The 13312-nt window shown below is 40.8% G+C and overlaps 1 protein-coding gene and 1 long non-coding RNA gene across 2 annotated transcripts; one reads left to right on the forward strand and one right to left on the reverse strand.

The window, feature by feature from the left end:
• The first annotated feature begins 2255 nt into the window (after positions 1 to 2255).
• LOC138974297 (uncharacterized) lies at positions 2256 to 4616 on the forward strand. Its single transcript, XR_011458383.1, has 2 exons — positions 2256 to 2798; positions 3165 to 4616. It is a non-coding gene; the product is annotated as an uncharacterized lncRNA (long non-coding RNA).
• Positions 4617 to 8873: 4257 nt separating this feature from the next.
• On the reverse strand, positions 8874 to 12536 carry LOC138972472 (prostasin-like). Its single transcript, XM_070345107.1, has 4 exons — positions 12389 to 12536; positions 11559 to 11698; positions 10884 to 11011; positions 8874 to 9006 (listed from the first exon to the last, which is right to left on the reverse strand). Exons 1-4 carry the CDS (start codon positions 12516 to 12518, stop codon positions 8919 to 8921), a joined length of 486 nt encoding a protein of 161 aa, XP_070201208.1. The 5' UTR covers positions 12519 to 12536; the 3' UTR covers positions 8874 to 8918.
• Between the last annotated feature and the right edge of the window lie 776 nt (positions 12537 to 13312).

Genomic DNA, 13312 nt, shown 5'->3' on the forward strand with positions numbered 1-13312 from the left:
AAGCGCTTAGCTTGCTAGGGGGGTCCGGGGGCATGCCCCCCCGGAACATTTTGAAAAAAAGGATGCAAAATGGTGCAATCTGGTGCATTCTGAGGATGATCATTACCAGTTTCAGGCAGCAGATTTTGTCACTGATTAATACCCCCGAACAACAACAACCCAAAAAAACACAATTTTTTTGTTTTTGTTGTGGCTGGGGGGGGGGGTGTTCCGGAAACCCCAGAGCCCCCCCCCCCTCATCCGCCCCTGAATGGTGAGAAATTAGCATAGAACCGTACGATCGTGAGAAATTAGCATAGAGCCGTACGATCGTGAGAAGTTAGCATAGAGCCGTACGATCGTGGGAAATTAGCAGTAGAGCCGTACGATCGTGAGAAATTGGCAAAGAGTCGTACGATCGTCCGAGTTTTTGAGTTGCTTAACCACGTGACTCCTACATTTATCACGCGCGTAATAAATGTTTAAATACGCGCGTAATATACCGAGCAACAAAAAAACCGCGAAAAAATGTCTGCCATGTTTGATTGACAAAATCTCAAACAATTATAGAGATAGGATTATCAAACCACAGAAGTTTGATGAAGGCATGTTTGACATAGCTGTACGGTGTGATTATTTTGATGCTGCGACTGTTTCAACACACGGGGCAAGCAGGTTTAACGTTAACGAAGTTTTGGAGGTCTCGCTCAGTCAGTCTTCATCGCGCTCTCTGGCCACTGATCGGACACTGGTGGCTTCCAATGATGTTCCTGGTAGTGTCAGTGGCTGTATTAAATCGATCTCGAAGACGTTGTGGCAGGAAATTGCGATATTGTCTTATTGTGGGGTAATGCGAAAAATTCACCGCGTTGCAGTGCCTCCAATGTCAACAGAACATTGCTGAAGGTGATATACTGTTGACATGTGCACGTTTAAAGCACATGCCAGCGCCTCTGGATCATCCCCAGCTTTAAATCGACCTGGCATTTTGGTGGTGTCAATCTTGGCATCCTGGCTGTTTCAAAAGTGAGACTGGCAGCAAGCGTGCCATGGTCTCTTTTGGTTGCTAATGCATTAGTGAACACATCTCACACATCAGATTTCTCCTGCTCCACTTGCACGTGCTGCGAGCGCGCATTATGTGTTTAACGTTAAACCTGCTTGTCCCATGTGTTAAAACAGTCACAGCATCAAAATAATCACACAAAAGCAAGGTCAAACATGCCTTCATCAAACTTTTGTGGTTTAATAATTCCAACTTTATAATTGTTGGAGATTTTGTCAATCAAACAATGACGAATTTGTTCGCGTTTCTTTTGTTGCTCGGTATAGATAATAAATACGCGCGTAATAAACAATAAATACGCGTCTATTAAATATTTCATACGCGCGTAAGAAATGTTTAACACGTGCGTAAGAAATAATAAATACGCGCGTATTAAATAATTCATACGCGCGTAATAGATAATAAATACGCGCGTCAGAAATTATTCATACGCGCGTAATAAATACTTTTATTTCAGTCTTACGCGCGTATGAATCATTTCTTACGCGCGTATTTATTATTTATTACGCGCGTATTTAGTATTTATTTTCGCGCATAGGTTATGAGCCAAAAGGCTTTCGATAGTTTTAAACGAGGTGCTATGTTTAATCATGCCGTAGCTATCGATATGGCATTCCGTTTGTCAAATAATTATTTGGATATTTTTTCATGCTTTTTTCACCAGTTTTAGCTAAATAATCATTATTTAGAAGCTCATGTGCTAAATAAGTAATTGTTTATAAACAATGTAAAACAATTCTAAATAATTTTTTGTTTACGTAAACAATTCATTATTTACCTAAACAATTCATTGTTTACGTAAATAATTCATTGTTTACGTAAATAATGATTTATTTACGTAAACAATATATTATTTAGACTTATATTACATTGTTTATAAAGAATCAGCAATGTTGCTAAATAAATCATTATTTACGTAAACAATGAATTATTTACGTAAACAATGAATTGTTTAGCCAACACATTTTCCATTATTTAGGGGTTTCTAGGATTCGCTTCTGAACTAAGTTTTATGTCTTTCAGTGATTACTATAATTGAATACAAGGTCTCTCCACACACTCTTATCTTAAAATAGCTGTTGTTTGGATATTATTTTATTTATTTTACAAGCCGAGTACGAAAATAACTGATCTCATACACAGTCAACGGTCAAGGTCAATTAAGGTGTTTCCCTGCCGGGAGTGTTTAGTGTTTGCATTTTCTTGCTTGAAGTTGTTGAAACACAGTTTTTTTCCCCTTATGTTCTCTGTTCTGTTTATGTCCCAACAACATGCCTGTCTTTCCATTTCTCTTCCTTTCATCGTTTCATTTCAAAGAGAAAAGTAAAAACAGCTGTGAACCGTTGAAAAACGGGAAACAATGCCTCCGACGCGTTCCGAGAAGAATCTGGAGTGACTTCCCTTGCCTCATGCACAGGCCTCATGCAAAACATTGCGATCGGGCGAGAAGCGAAAATATTCTGAGCGATTGTTACCAGAGGAGAGGCGGCGATACCACCAGAAGATTTTGGAGATTGACGGGAATGATCCGTATGACATTCTCAACCAGGTGCTGGTCAGCAAATCCGGACGATCTGCCAGAGCTGAGTTACATCAACATCGTACATTATTTTGTGCTTGGCAAGAGTGCATACAGATACACATGTGAGCAGCTGAAAAGCTTACAACAGTTTTGATTCCTACCGACTTTTTGTCTCTGGCTGGGTGAGGGATGTCAAGTGCTACAGCCCAGAACTCTGTCATTTCTGCAAAGGTAAGAATGTGCTTTCAGTTTATAATGAATGAACGTGAGTGTTCTCTGTCTTGTGTTGCTGATATCACAAGTTGCAGTTCAGGATATTGTGTTGAGGCTTTGTCTTTGATATATTCTTCGCTTCAGTTTGTATTCTGGACTACGACAAAAGCTGTAGATAGTCTTGAATATAGTTATATTTTGAAATAGCTTGCAAAATATTATATAAATTTATAATGAGCTTCATGTTCATATTCAGTTAAAAATCTGTTGTTTACTTTTCATTGTTAAGGTTATTGTAAAGCACGTTATGTGCGTCTTAGAGTTATATTCATTCGATTGACCTAGCTGAATGCTGATTTGTGCGACCTTCAATTTATTTTTCAGATTCTTCATTCACAACGCCTTAATGAACCAGCACTTTCTCCTTGGATCATCGCCACTTCTGATGGCAACATACTGGCAGCACACTGTACCTGCATGGCCGGAGTTGGAGAAACCTGCACACACGTCCCTTCACCTTCAAGGAGTCAGCTGTTGAGTGTGCTGTGGCAGACCGCCATTTCTGTTTGGAATCTAACAGTGAGGGGATGCTTTGTCTGCGCAAAGACCACCAATACTTTAGTCGAGTACAGTGCCAGATTGTTATGACCAGTTCCTCCTACTGCGATTTCATGGTGTGGACTACTGTGGATAAAGTTATTGTCCGAGTATTGCCTGACTGTGATTTTTGGGCAATGTGTGTGGAGAAAGCTTTGAAAGTGTTCAGACTCGCAGTTCTTCCAGAGCTAGTTGGAAACTGGCTGGACAGAGAAGCTGAGCCTCTACAAGCAGTGGATGTGAACCAGGAGCAGCTGCAAACACCAGCCGTGAAACGCAGCAAGAAACAGTGACAATGCCAGACTCGCTTGCTCATGTGTGTGGGAAAACAAACATCATGTATGACTGTACACATAGAAAGTGGCAGTAGTAAAGTTGTAGAGAGGGAGAGAATACATCGAACGCAGAAGAAGAGAGGGAGAGAAAAGAGAGCATGTAATGTTTTAAATCACAGTTCACACTCACAGAGAAGTCATCAATTGTTCCATTCTTGTTTCATTTTATTCTTAAAGTAAAATCATGCACAGATGTAGACATACATTTTGTTTAGGATCACCGACCACAATACAAAATCAAGTGCTACAAGTATAAATTATGATGCATACAGGACCTTATTTTGTGATTGATTTACATCCACTGCTGTGAATAACAAAGAATCATGAGCAGTTTGATTATCAACTTATTCAGCCAGGTATATTGTTCATTCTCCTTGTTCAATGTTTCCAGTGACACGGATTGGCTGCTTGATTTAGGGAACAAATATTGAAATAAGAGTGTGTGGTCCAGCGTAGTTCTGCATCAGTACAGTCAAGTAATACAGTGTTTAAATTGGCAGTGGAACTGAAAGTTAGTTTCTATTATCAACTAGTTCTGTTTTGATGACAACAAAATTGAACACATTTATTTCTGCAAAAAAGCGCACAGGTCTATTGATCATAATGAATAGTTAATGACTCACATACCCACAGTATCATGAGTATGTTATTTCAATTTTGAACATTTAGTGAAAGTGTTCTCTTCACTTTGGCTTCATACCTGCAATACTGGTAGTGGTATGTTCAGTGTTGCTTGCAGTTACATGTTATTGGTAGTTTAAATGTGTGCTCGCATTTCAAGTGTAGGCCATTTAATTTTTCAATGCTCCTTATCTTGTTTCCTGTGTAGAGCTATTTTGAGGTTAATCAGCATAATTCAACCTTTGTCAGTTGTGTCAATACATGTCACATTTATGCAAAATGATTTCAAAGTGTATGTTAAAGTGGTGTGTGTGTGTGTGTGTGTGTGTGTGTGTGTGTGTGTGTGTGTGTGTGTGTGTGTGTGTGTGTGTGTGTGTGTGTGTGTGTGTGTGTGTGTGTGATAGAAAGTGAAATCTGCTCTTGAAATGGAAGGAAATAGCAGCAGGTCAGATCATATACACATGATACATGTATATTCAAATTCAAGATTCCATCCAGTGAAAACATAACAGAAAAACTGTTGCTACTGCTCATGTGAGACACCTGCATCAGATACAATACACCACAGTTTAATTAACACATTCTTTAAACAATGCCTTCATGATTCATCTTCAAATTCAAGATTCCGTCCAGTGAAAACATAACAGAAAGACTATTGCTACTGCTCATGAGAGACATCAGAATCAGATACAATACACCACAGTTTAATTAACATATTCTCTAGTCTAAACAATGCCTTCAGTTCACGAGGCTGTGTTTATGCAGCGTCACAGCAAGAATCACATGATACCAGTGCAAACATTGACAAGCCCAGATGATACAGTGACTATTTTGTCCAGTGTTACCACTTCTTCCTCTTCCCTTGCAAACAAAAGATCAGTCAGAATATCAGAGTTCAGAATTTTGTACTTTCCACAAAGAATACCGATAACTCATTCAACATAAATTCTCAGATTAGCTAGTTAGCGTGTTGACTATCTCATAAGCTGTAAGCTGACTCTTCCCTCTTGTAAAGGCAGGGATTTTCACTTGTGCACCTCTCATAGCCACTAGTTCATTAATGTCAAATCCCCTGTCGGCCAAAATCACATCATTTTGTACAATATTGTCTAGATACCCACTATTTGCAGTGATGTGCTTGTCAAGTGCTTGAAAGCCCACCCCACCCTTTAGAAATAAAAGAATTATGGCCTTGAGGTGTAATTGATATTATTAGGTGTTTAATTGTATTGTTGTGCTTGTAGTTTGACCAGGTGAGTGCACTAGCATCAACACTGGAGGGTCTCTCAATGAATATATTTCAAAACAGTCAATAATGGACACTACTCTGCATCTTGAACACACACGGCCAGTACATGTACTGTGCAACTGACCTTGCCACGGAACGATCCAAGGGGGGCAATCTCAGTCATCTCAAAGAGGGAAATCCAAACGCAATCCGTTTTGTTCGATTTTACGGGCTTGGACGATAGAGAAAAATAAGAAAAGCAAAAGCTGGAGTCCAGTCTGGACGAAACTGCTATCAAGAACGCAGAAATAATTTCTTCTGAGTTTTTTTTAGCCGTAAGCGCCATGTTTAACTGCTGTTCACAATGCGGCCGCAGTGAAACCAACAAAGGGGCCTCACTATGGAAGAGTTTCCTGCTCCGATAAACATGGTGCTTACGGCTAAAAAAAAACTCACGGTACTGGCCGTGTGTGTTCAAGATGACTACTCTGTTCCATGGATAGGGAAGGAATTGTGGCGGTAGACTTGTCTTTATACTTCGCCTGTCTGTCCAGAAAACAAGTGGCTGCAGTCTGTGGTACATGATATGCACAGTCTCGTGAAAAACTTTGCTGGCAGTTGTTCTTGACACAGAAAAGATGTATGCCAGGTGTTGCAGAGGTGTGTTAAGGCGTATATATGCATGAATGAGAGCTTGAAACTGTGTCAGTGCTCTGCACGAGTGTGTTGGCAAATGCCATGCAAGAAAATCAAATAATGTATAAAGTGTGAAGAAATTAGAAATCCCAGAAAAATATCGTTCAGTATCGTCATTGTCCCTCAAAGAATCAAGTGTCATTTTTTTTCTTGGCAAGTTCGTCTTTAAGTTCCCGAGTTTCTAGCACCAGCCTGTTTAGTTCATCCCGTTGCTGCTTTTCTTCATCTTTAGAAATCCAGGCAAAATTGTCATAGGTTTCAGTCTGGCAGTAAGTACCGCCACAGTCACCTCTCTCGGGAAGAGGAGCAGCCAGTTCTGCTGTATCCGAAGTACCTTCACTTTCGCCATCAACAGCATCCTCTGCTAAATTAGGGTGAGAAGGAGTTGACTCACTCCCCACAAGCTTCTTCCTCTCCTTGAGTCTCTGGTACTGTCCTTGTTGGGCTGTCAGGCTGTGTCCCTGCACCATACCCAAGTTTCAAAGTAGGTGTTTACTTCCCACAGATGGTTGCCCTGCAGAAAAAATCAAAGGCAAATGTATTGTAAATTATGGATTGGGAGTTATTTTAAAAATAAGTCACCCAAACAAAATGAATGAGTAAATCTAGACACAGATCTACCCTTTAAAACTGAACTATAAAGTTGTATCAACAATGACCATTTAGTGTTCAAATAAATTCTGATTATCAAATCCAAGTATTTCACACCTATGGCATTCTCACAAGTCATGGTTTTGGGCAACCATGATAAGTTGTTATACTGAGAGTAAGTGTAAGACTGACTCACTCAGTCATAGACTGCACTCGGTGCAGGACTGACCGACTGTCCGCACACTACCATCACAACACAGCTTGCATAAAACACAGACTAACCAAGGCAGGTGAACAAAAGCATGAGTACTTACCATTGACAAAATGAACAGAGCACACGTATCTCCTAGCTGTTGATTCAAAGTTGAAATTCTTCAGCTGAAGCTGTGCCAACCATTCTCGCCCGCGTCGTGCAGTCAAATCCCTTGTCTCTTTGCCCTTTCCGTTGACAACAAATGGAACAGAAAAGAATCTTCTGTCCCTATCTCTATCTTGTCTGTTATGGCAATGTTTAACACTACAACTAGAGACCATGTCGATAAATGCGGAAGATTCAGAGTGCAGATTTCGCGTGTTGCCTTCTCGCGAGTTCCGCCGGAATGCCAGAGGCAAGGCCGGACAACTCTGCACACGACTGTGTGACGTCATCGCGTCAGAGCTCATACCAAGTTGTGTTGTGTTGTGTAACCTACAGATTAAAAAAAAAAGTGTAATCATGCAGTAAGAGAAATGGAAACAGAAAGTTTTTGTTGAGACAGAACAGAAAACTTAGGACAGAAAACTTTTTTTCAACAACTTCAAGGGAGAGAATGCAAACACTAAACACTCCCGGTTATGACCTTGACCTTTTGTTTGTTTTCGCATTCAGTTCTTTTCGTACGGCAATTTCAGCTTGTAAAATAAACAAATTTACGAACATTTTCTGATAAATAATGTTTGGAGATACCTTGTATTGAATTATAGTATATACACAAAGAAAAAAATGAAGCTTAGAAGTCAATTCTTGATTCCCCTAAATAATGAAAACTGCTTTCCCTAAACAATTCATTGTTTACGTAAATAATTCATTGTTTACGTAAATAATGATTTATTTAGCAACATTGCTGATTCTTTATAAACAATGTAATATAAGTCTAAATAATATATTGTTTACGTAAATAAATCATTATTTACGTAAACAATGAATTATTTACGTAAACAATGAATTGTTTAGGTAAATAATGAATTGTTTACGTAAACAAAAAATTATTTAGAATTGTTTTACATTGTTTATAAACAATTACTTATTTAGCACATGAGCTTCTAAATAATGATTATTTAGCTAAAACTGGTGAAAAAAACATGAAAAAATATCCAAATAATTATTTGACAAACGGAATGCCATATATCGAGTGCCGACAACACTGCACGAACGGATGTAATCTTATTAATTTTTGGCTATAATTTAGGAAAGATAACTCATTGCATTCTCTTATTCGGAGTGTAAACAGAGCTGTTTCCCTTTTATTTCAGACGATTATCTGAACTGGTCAAGTTTCGCACGCCTTTCCATCACAGTAGCCAAAATATTGCGACCAGCTATTAAGCCAACCTTAAAGTGTGTGTGTGTGTGTGTTTTTTTTAAAGACGGATCTTTATACCATATTGGCCTTCCACATCACCAAGGACCTGTTTCTTTTCTTACATAATAACGAAGCAACTTTTCGGTGCATCAGTGATAAACAAAATAAGTCCAGTAAAAAATTCAAATAGATACACTTGTGGCAATGGTTTTTATATTGGCAAAACTTGAATTTACTGATGTCAACAAAGAATCTCCACGCCCGTTTACTGTCCAAACAGTATCCTTTTTGCCCAAACACTATCTGTTTCGTCCAAACACTATCTTTTTCGTGAACGGCAAAAACTCGTACAATTAAAAACTCTTGTTATGGGTTAACTCTGCGTCATACTGTGTCCCACGTGTTTCTCACCAATAGTTCTTGTACCTGCTTTCAATCAGAAACAAACACACTTGAAAAGCCGCACAATTCAGCGCCATCTTTATTTGTCTGAAATTCCAGAGTCGTTTCAAACGAAGTGCAGACCCTGAGCAGCCTCCAGCCCTCGTCTTTTGCGCGTGTTGGTGTAGTGCTGTATGACGGTGTTGATCCAGTCCCTGTAGACAGTGAAATTGTCAAATTCCGGAAATAACTCGGTCGGGTTTGTATGGGTTGTGAAAAGGGTAAATACTCTTGCTTTTATTGAGGCAAGCTTTCCACACGAGCTCCTTGTCCGCGTGTTTCAGACACCCCCCCTAGTGAGTGACTGGCCTTTAATGCTACTCATGATTGACTCAATAGTATAAAGCAAAGGAATTCACTCTTTCACAACCAATACAAACCATACAAAGTTATTTCAGAACATCGTCTATTGGATGTTTAAACATATTCCTCTTTTAATTTCATCTGGTAACCTGTTGTTTTGCTCTTACAAAAAAAAACACCGCATAATTACACATGTTTGAAGTGGGTACCTCCCTCACCCTCCTCTACCCCGAACACTTGAAAAAGGGTGTAAGAAGCAGTCGCGGGCGGAACAGGGAAGAAGCGTGACAGATTTTCCCGGTCTCGCAAATATGATATCACAGATGCCACGGTATAGTTTGCACATGTCCCAGCATATGTTTACAATGCCATCAACCATGTAAACAATACTCTCCGTTTTGCGTTGAATATGGAAACAGTCTCGTGACTGCTAACTTGTAAGCATAAGATAGTCCCTCTTTAGGGCGAGGGCTGGATGTAAAAAAAGCATACCACTGCTTCATCTATTACCCTCGTTAAATAAAGAATTGTCATTGTCATTGTCATTGTCATAACTTGTGACTGCAACACGGACTAATCGAGTGTATTTCAAGTAAACCGCTGTTTTATCCAGAACTACTCAACTTAAGAAATGCAAGATTGTTTAAGATTGTCACATATACTTTCGCAGGCAACCCCCTAACAATGTTTGTATTTGTGTGTTTATTCGTAAAAAAAAAAAACAATTAAAAAACCCACTCTTGCGCAAAGGATTATGTCCGGTCAGGAAGTGAAGTCTGTACATGCTGGCATATACTTACAAGGCTTTTGATCAGAAAAACGTTCTCTTTTGCCCTAAAAATGGAAAACACGATCTCGTGACTGCCAACTTGATTCTTTTAACCACGTTAACACTCTCTTTCGCTCGGTTTATGAAAAATAATGTGCGGCTAAGGTAGGCTACCTTTGTGAACTTGGTGGCATCTATCTTCACGGCTTTTAATCATGAAAACAATCTCTTTTTGTCCTGAATATGTCAAACAAAATCTTGTGAATACCAGCCTTATTATTTTTACCTTGAATATGGAGAGAGATTAAAAAAAAATCTATCCTGTGACTGCCAGCTGTCCTTAATTTCTTTTCATTGTTTTTCCTTTTCCAATTTGGATACTATTTCTGCGATTCATCGATTGACTGCTATATATGTCTTAATAACCTGACTGTCTGCCATCGGCTCAGTTATTGCTTATCGTAAATGCGTTTTGATGACAACACTACAAGCCGCATACCTGTTGTTGTTTTGATACTTCAATGTTACGACCGTGTACACAGAAATTAAACATTTGTTTTAAACCAATTGAGCCCGAAATTGACTTCGCGAAGTCTTTTTACCGAAAATTCCGTGCAATAGCTAGGTGCAACCAGCTTCGCGAAGTGGACTTAATCTTTAAGACATACAATATTGATTAAAACTTCTCTTTCGAAGTGACATCTCTGACGTCAAAAGCAAAGCAAATTCGAGAAGACGTCATAATGCGAATAGTGATGTCAGGTAAACATTCTGTCACTTTTGTGCATGTCTTCCAAGGAAATGACACAGAACTGTGAGAACAAAGTTTGTCTTGGCGACTTCGTCATATCAGCAGAAGAAAACTAATCGTAAGGTCACCGCAAGGCTGTGCAAGTATCGGTATCGGATGTCATTAAAGGCTGTCTTTAATTTCTTCGCCCAATTAATGACAGACTTTACCTGTAGAAGGCCACGTTGGTGTACACCCCCGGGGAGAAGCTGTTGGCACAGCCGTACCCCCATGACGTCACGCCGGCCAGCTTCCACACGCCATCTTTAAAGACGACCATGGGGCCTCCCGAGTCTCCCTGACGAAGAGAGAAAACAGAGCAGTGTACATGTAGTAACAAACAGAGACTGTAGAGTACTCTGTAGTGTACTCTAAGGTCTTTCTAACAAAAGGTTCTCAATTTCACAATCCAAATTTCTCTGTCTCTGTTAGTGATAGAATGTGGATGATGGTGTCATGGGCACGAGTTCGTGATCTTTATACGCCCCCTGTGAAGCACGACATGGGGCCCTCTGAATCTCTCTGTCCAGAAACAAAGTAGAGTGAAGTCCTAATATTTAAAAAAACAAAAAAAAAAACAAGTACAGTTACATGGAACTGACTCCGAAACTTCTTTTAAATCGACAAAAACTCTGCCGTCATATATATAGGGGGGGGGGGGGGGGGGGGGGGGGGGGGGGTGGGGGGTGATGTCATGGACAGTAATATAGTAATCATAATGTTGTGTGTTTCTCACGCTTTTTGCACGGCCCTTCTGTCGAGTGCATATTTTGCCCTCTTATTGCAGCCTACCCGGCGCATTTTTCTGAGGAATGCTGCAGAAAACACACTTTTTGTAGCCTTACCTGGCAGGCATCGACACCACCTTGCCTCTGTCCAGCGCAGACCTCGCCCTGAGCGATGGTGCGGTTCAAGAGGTAGGAACACACCTCGTTGGACAGTAACGGTACGTTGGCCTTGTACAGGTAGCGCGTGCCCACACCGCCTGTAACAGTAACAGCTACCTATAGAGGTGGAAAGTAACGGTACGTTGGCCTTGTACAGGTAGCGCGTGCACACACCGCCTGTAACAGCAGCACACACATCAGTGACCAATAGAGGTGGACAGTAACGGTACGTTGGCCTTGTACAGGTAGCGCGTGCACACACCGCCTGTAACAGCAGCACACACATCAGTGACCAATAGAGGTGGACAGTAACGGTACGTTGGCCTTGTACAGGTAGCGCGTGCACACACCGCCTGTAACAGTAACAGCTACCTATAGAGGTGGGCAGTAACGGTACGTTGGCCTTGTACAGGTAGCGCGTGCACACACCGCCTGTAACAGCAACACACACCTCAGCATATTGAAACCGAGCGTTACACGGCTTCAAACTCCAACTCCAAGCGCCGGCTTGCAAGAGACTCAGGTGCTTGGGTAGTAACGCAAAGACTGTATTCCACAGAACATGTTCACAGAACAAGTGAAGCTTTCGACCGTGAAACTCGATGCCCTCTACGCGTAAAATGCCGGTAATAGCTTAGTGTGATTTGACGAGAGCGACAGTTCTGTGATAATCAAAATAATAAAAGACATCTTTTTTTTTTAAAATCAACTCCACTTAATCCTTCAATAATAAAAGTATGTGAGCAATCTACAATGTAATCATATTGCGGTCATTTCCATACACTGACCGGTATGAGAGGCTCCCCAGCCAGTGATGGTACCGGTCATGTGCTGAAAGGACTCCGTCTGGTCCGGCAGACACACAGGTCGCACGTAGCGGGAGAAGAAAGACACGTTGGACGTCGCGATACGTAGCATGGCTACGTCATTTCCAAAATCCTGCAAAATTATGATTTTTTAAAGTTTTTATAATTTAATGCACACGTACAATCGCCTTCTTAACAGGCAGATAATTATGGTGTGGTGTGCACGAGAAAGCGCCTAGGTCGGATTGATTGTTCATGCACCTCAGGCCTCGTAGTAGCTCTTGCGCCAGCCTGCCAGAGTGTGTTGCAGTGCCTGTGTTAGTTGTGCAAGCCTGCCAGAGTGTGTTGCAGTGCCTGTGTTAGTTGTGCAAGCCTGCCGCGCCAGAGTGTGTTGCAGTGTTGTGCAAGCCTGCCAGAGTGTGTTGCAGTGCCTGTGTTAGTTGTGCAAGCCTGCCAGAGTGTGTTGCAGTGCCTGTGTTAGTTGTGCAAGCCTGCCAGAGTGTGTTGCAGTGCCTGTGTTAGTTGCGCAAGCCTGCCAGAGTGTGTTGCAGTGCCTCTCTCTCTCTCTCTCTCTCTCTCTCTCTCTCTTGTACATTTCAATGTTCTATTATGCACTATGTATTCGTATTGGTAATGTTGTAGTTTGTAATACTGTATGATTGCGATTGACGATTGTCCTTTTATTGTCTCTATTTTTATGTCTTAGTTTAGCAGGAACAGATTGTAAGACTAGGCGTGAGCCTAAAATCTCCATCCTTGAGTAATAAAGTTCGTTCGTTCGTTCGTTCGTTCTCTCTCTCTCTCTCTCTCTCTCTCTCTCTCTCTCTCTCTCTCTCTCTCTCTCTCTCTCTCTCTCTCTCTTTCTCTTTCTCTCTCTCTCTCTCTCTCTCTCTCTCTCTCTCTCTC

This window comes from Littorina saxatilis, linkage group LG8 (genome assembly GCF_037325665.1).
Source record: "Littorina saxatilis isolate snail1 linkage group LG8, US_GU_Lsax_2.0, whole genome shotgun sequence".
Lineage (NCBI taxonomy): Eukaryota > Metazoa > Mollusca > Gastropoda > Littorinimorpha > Littorinidae > Littorina > Littorina saxatilis.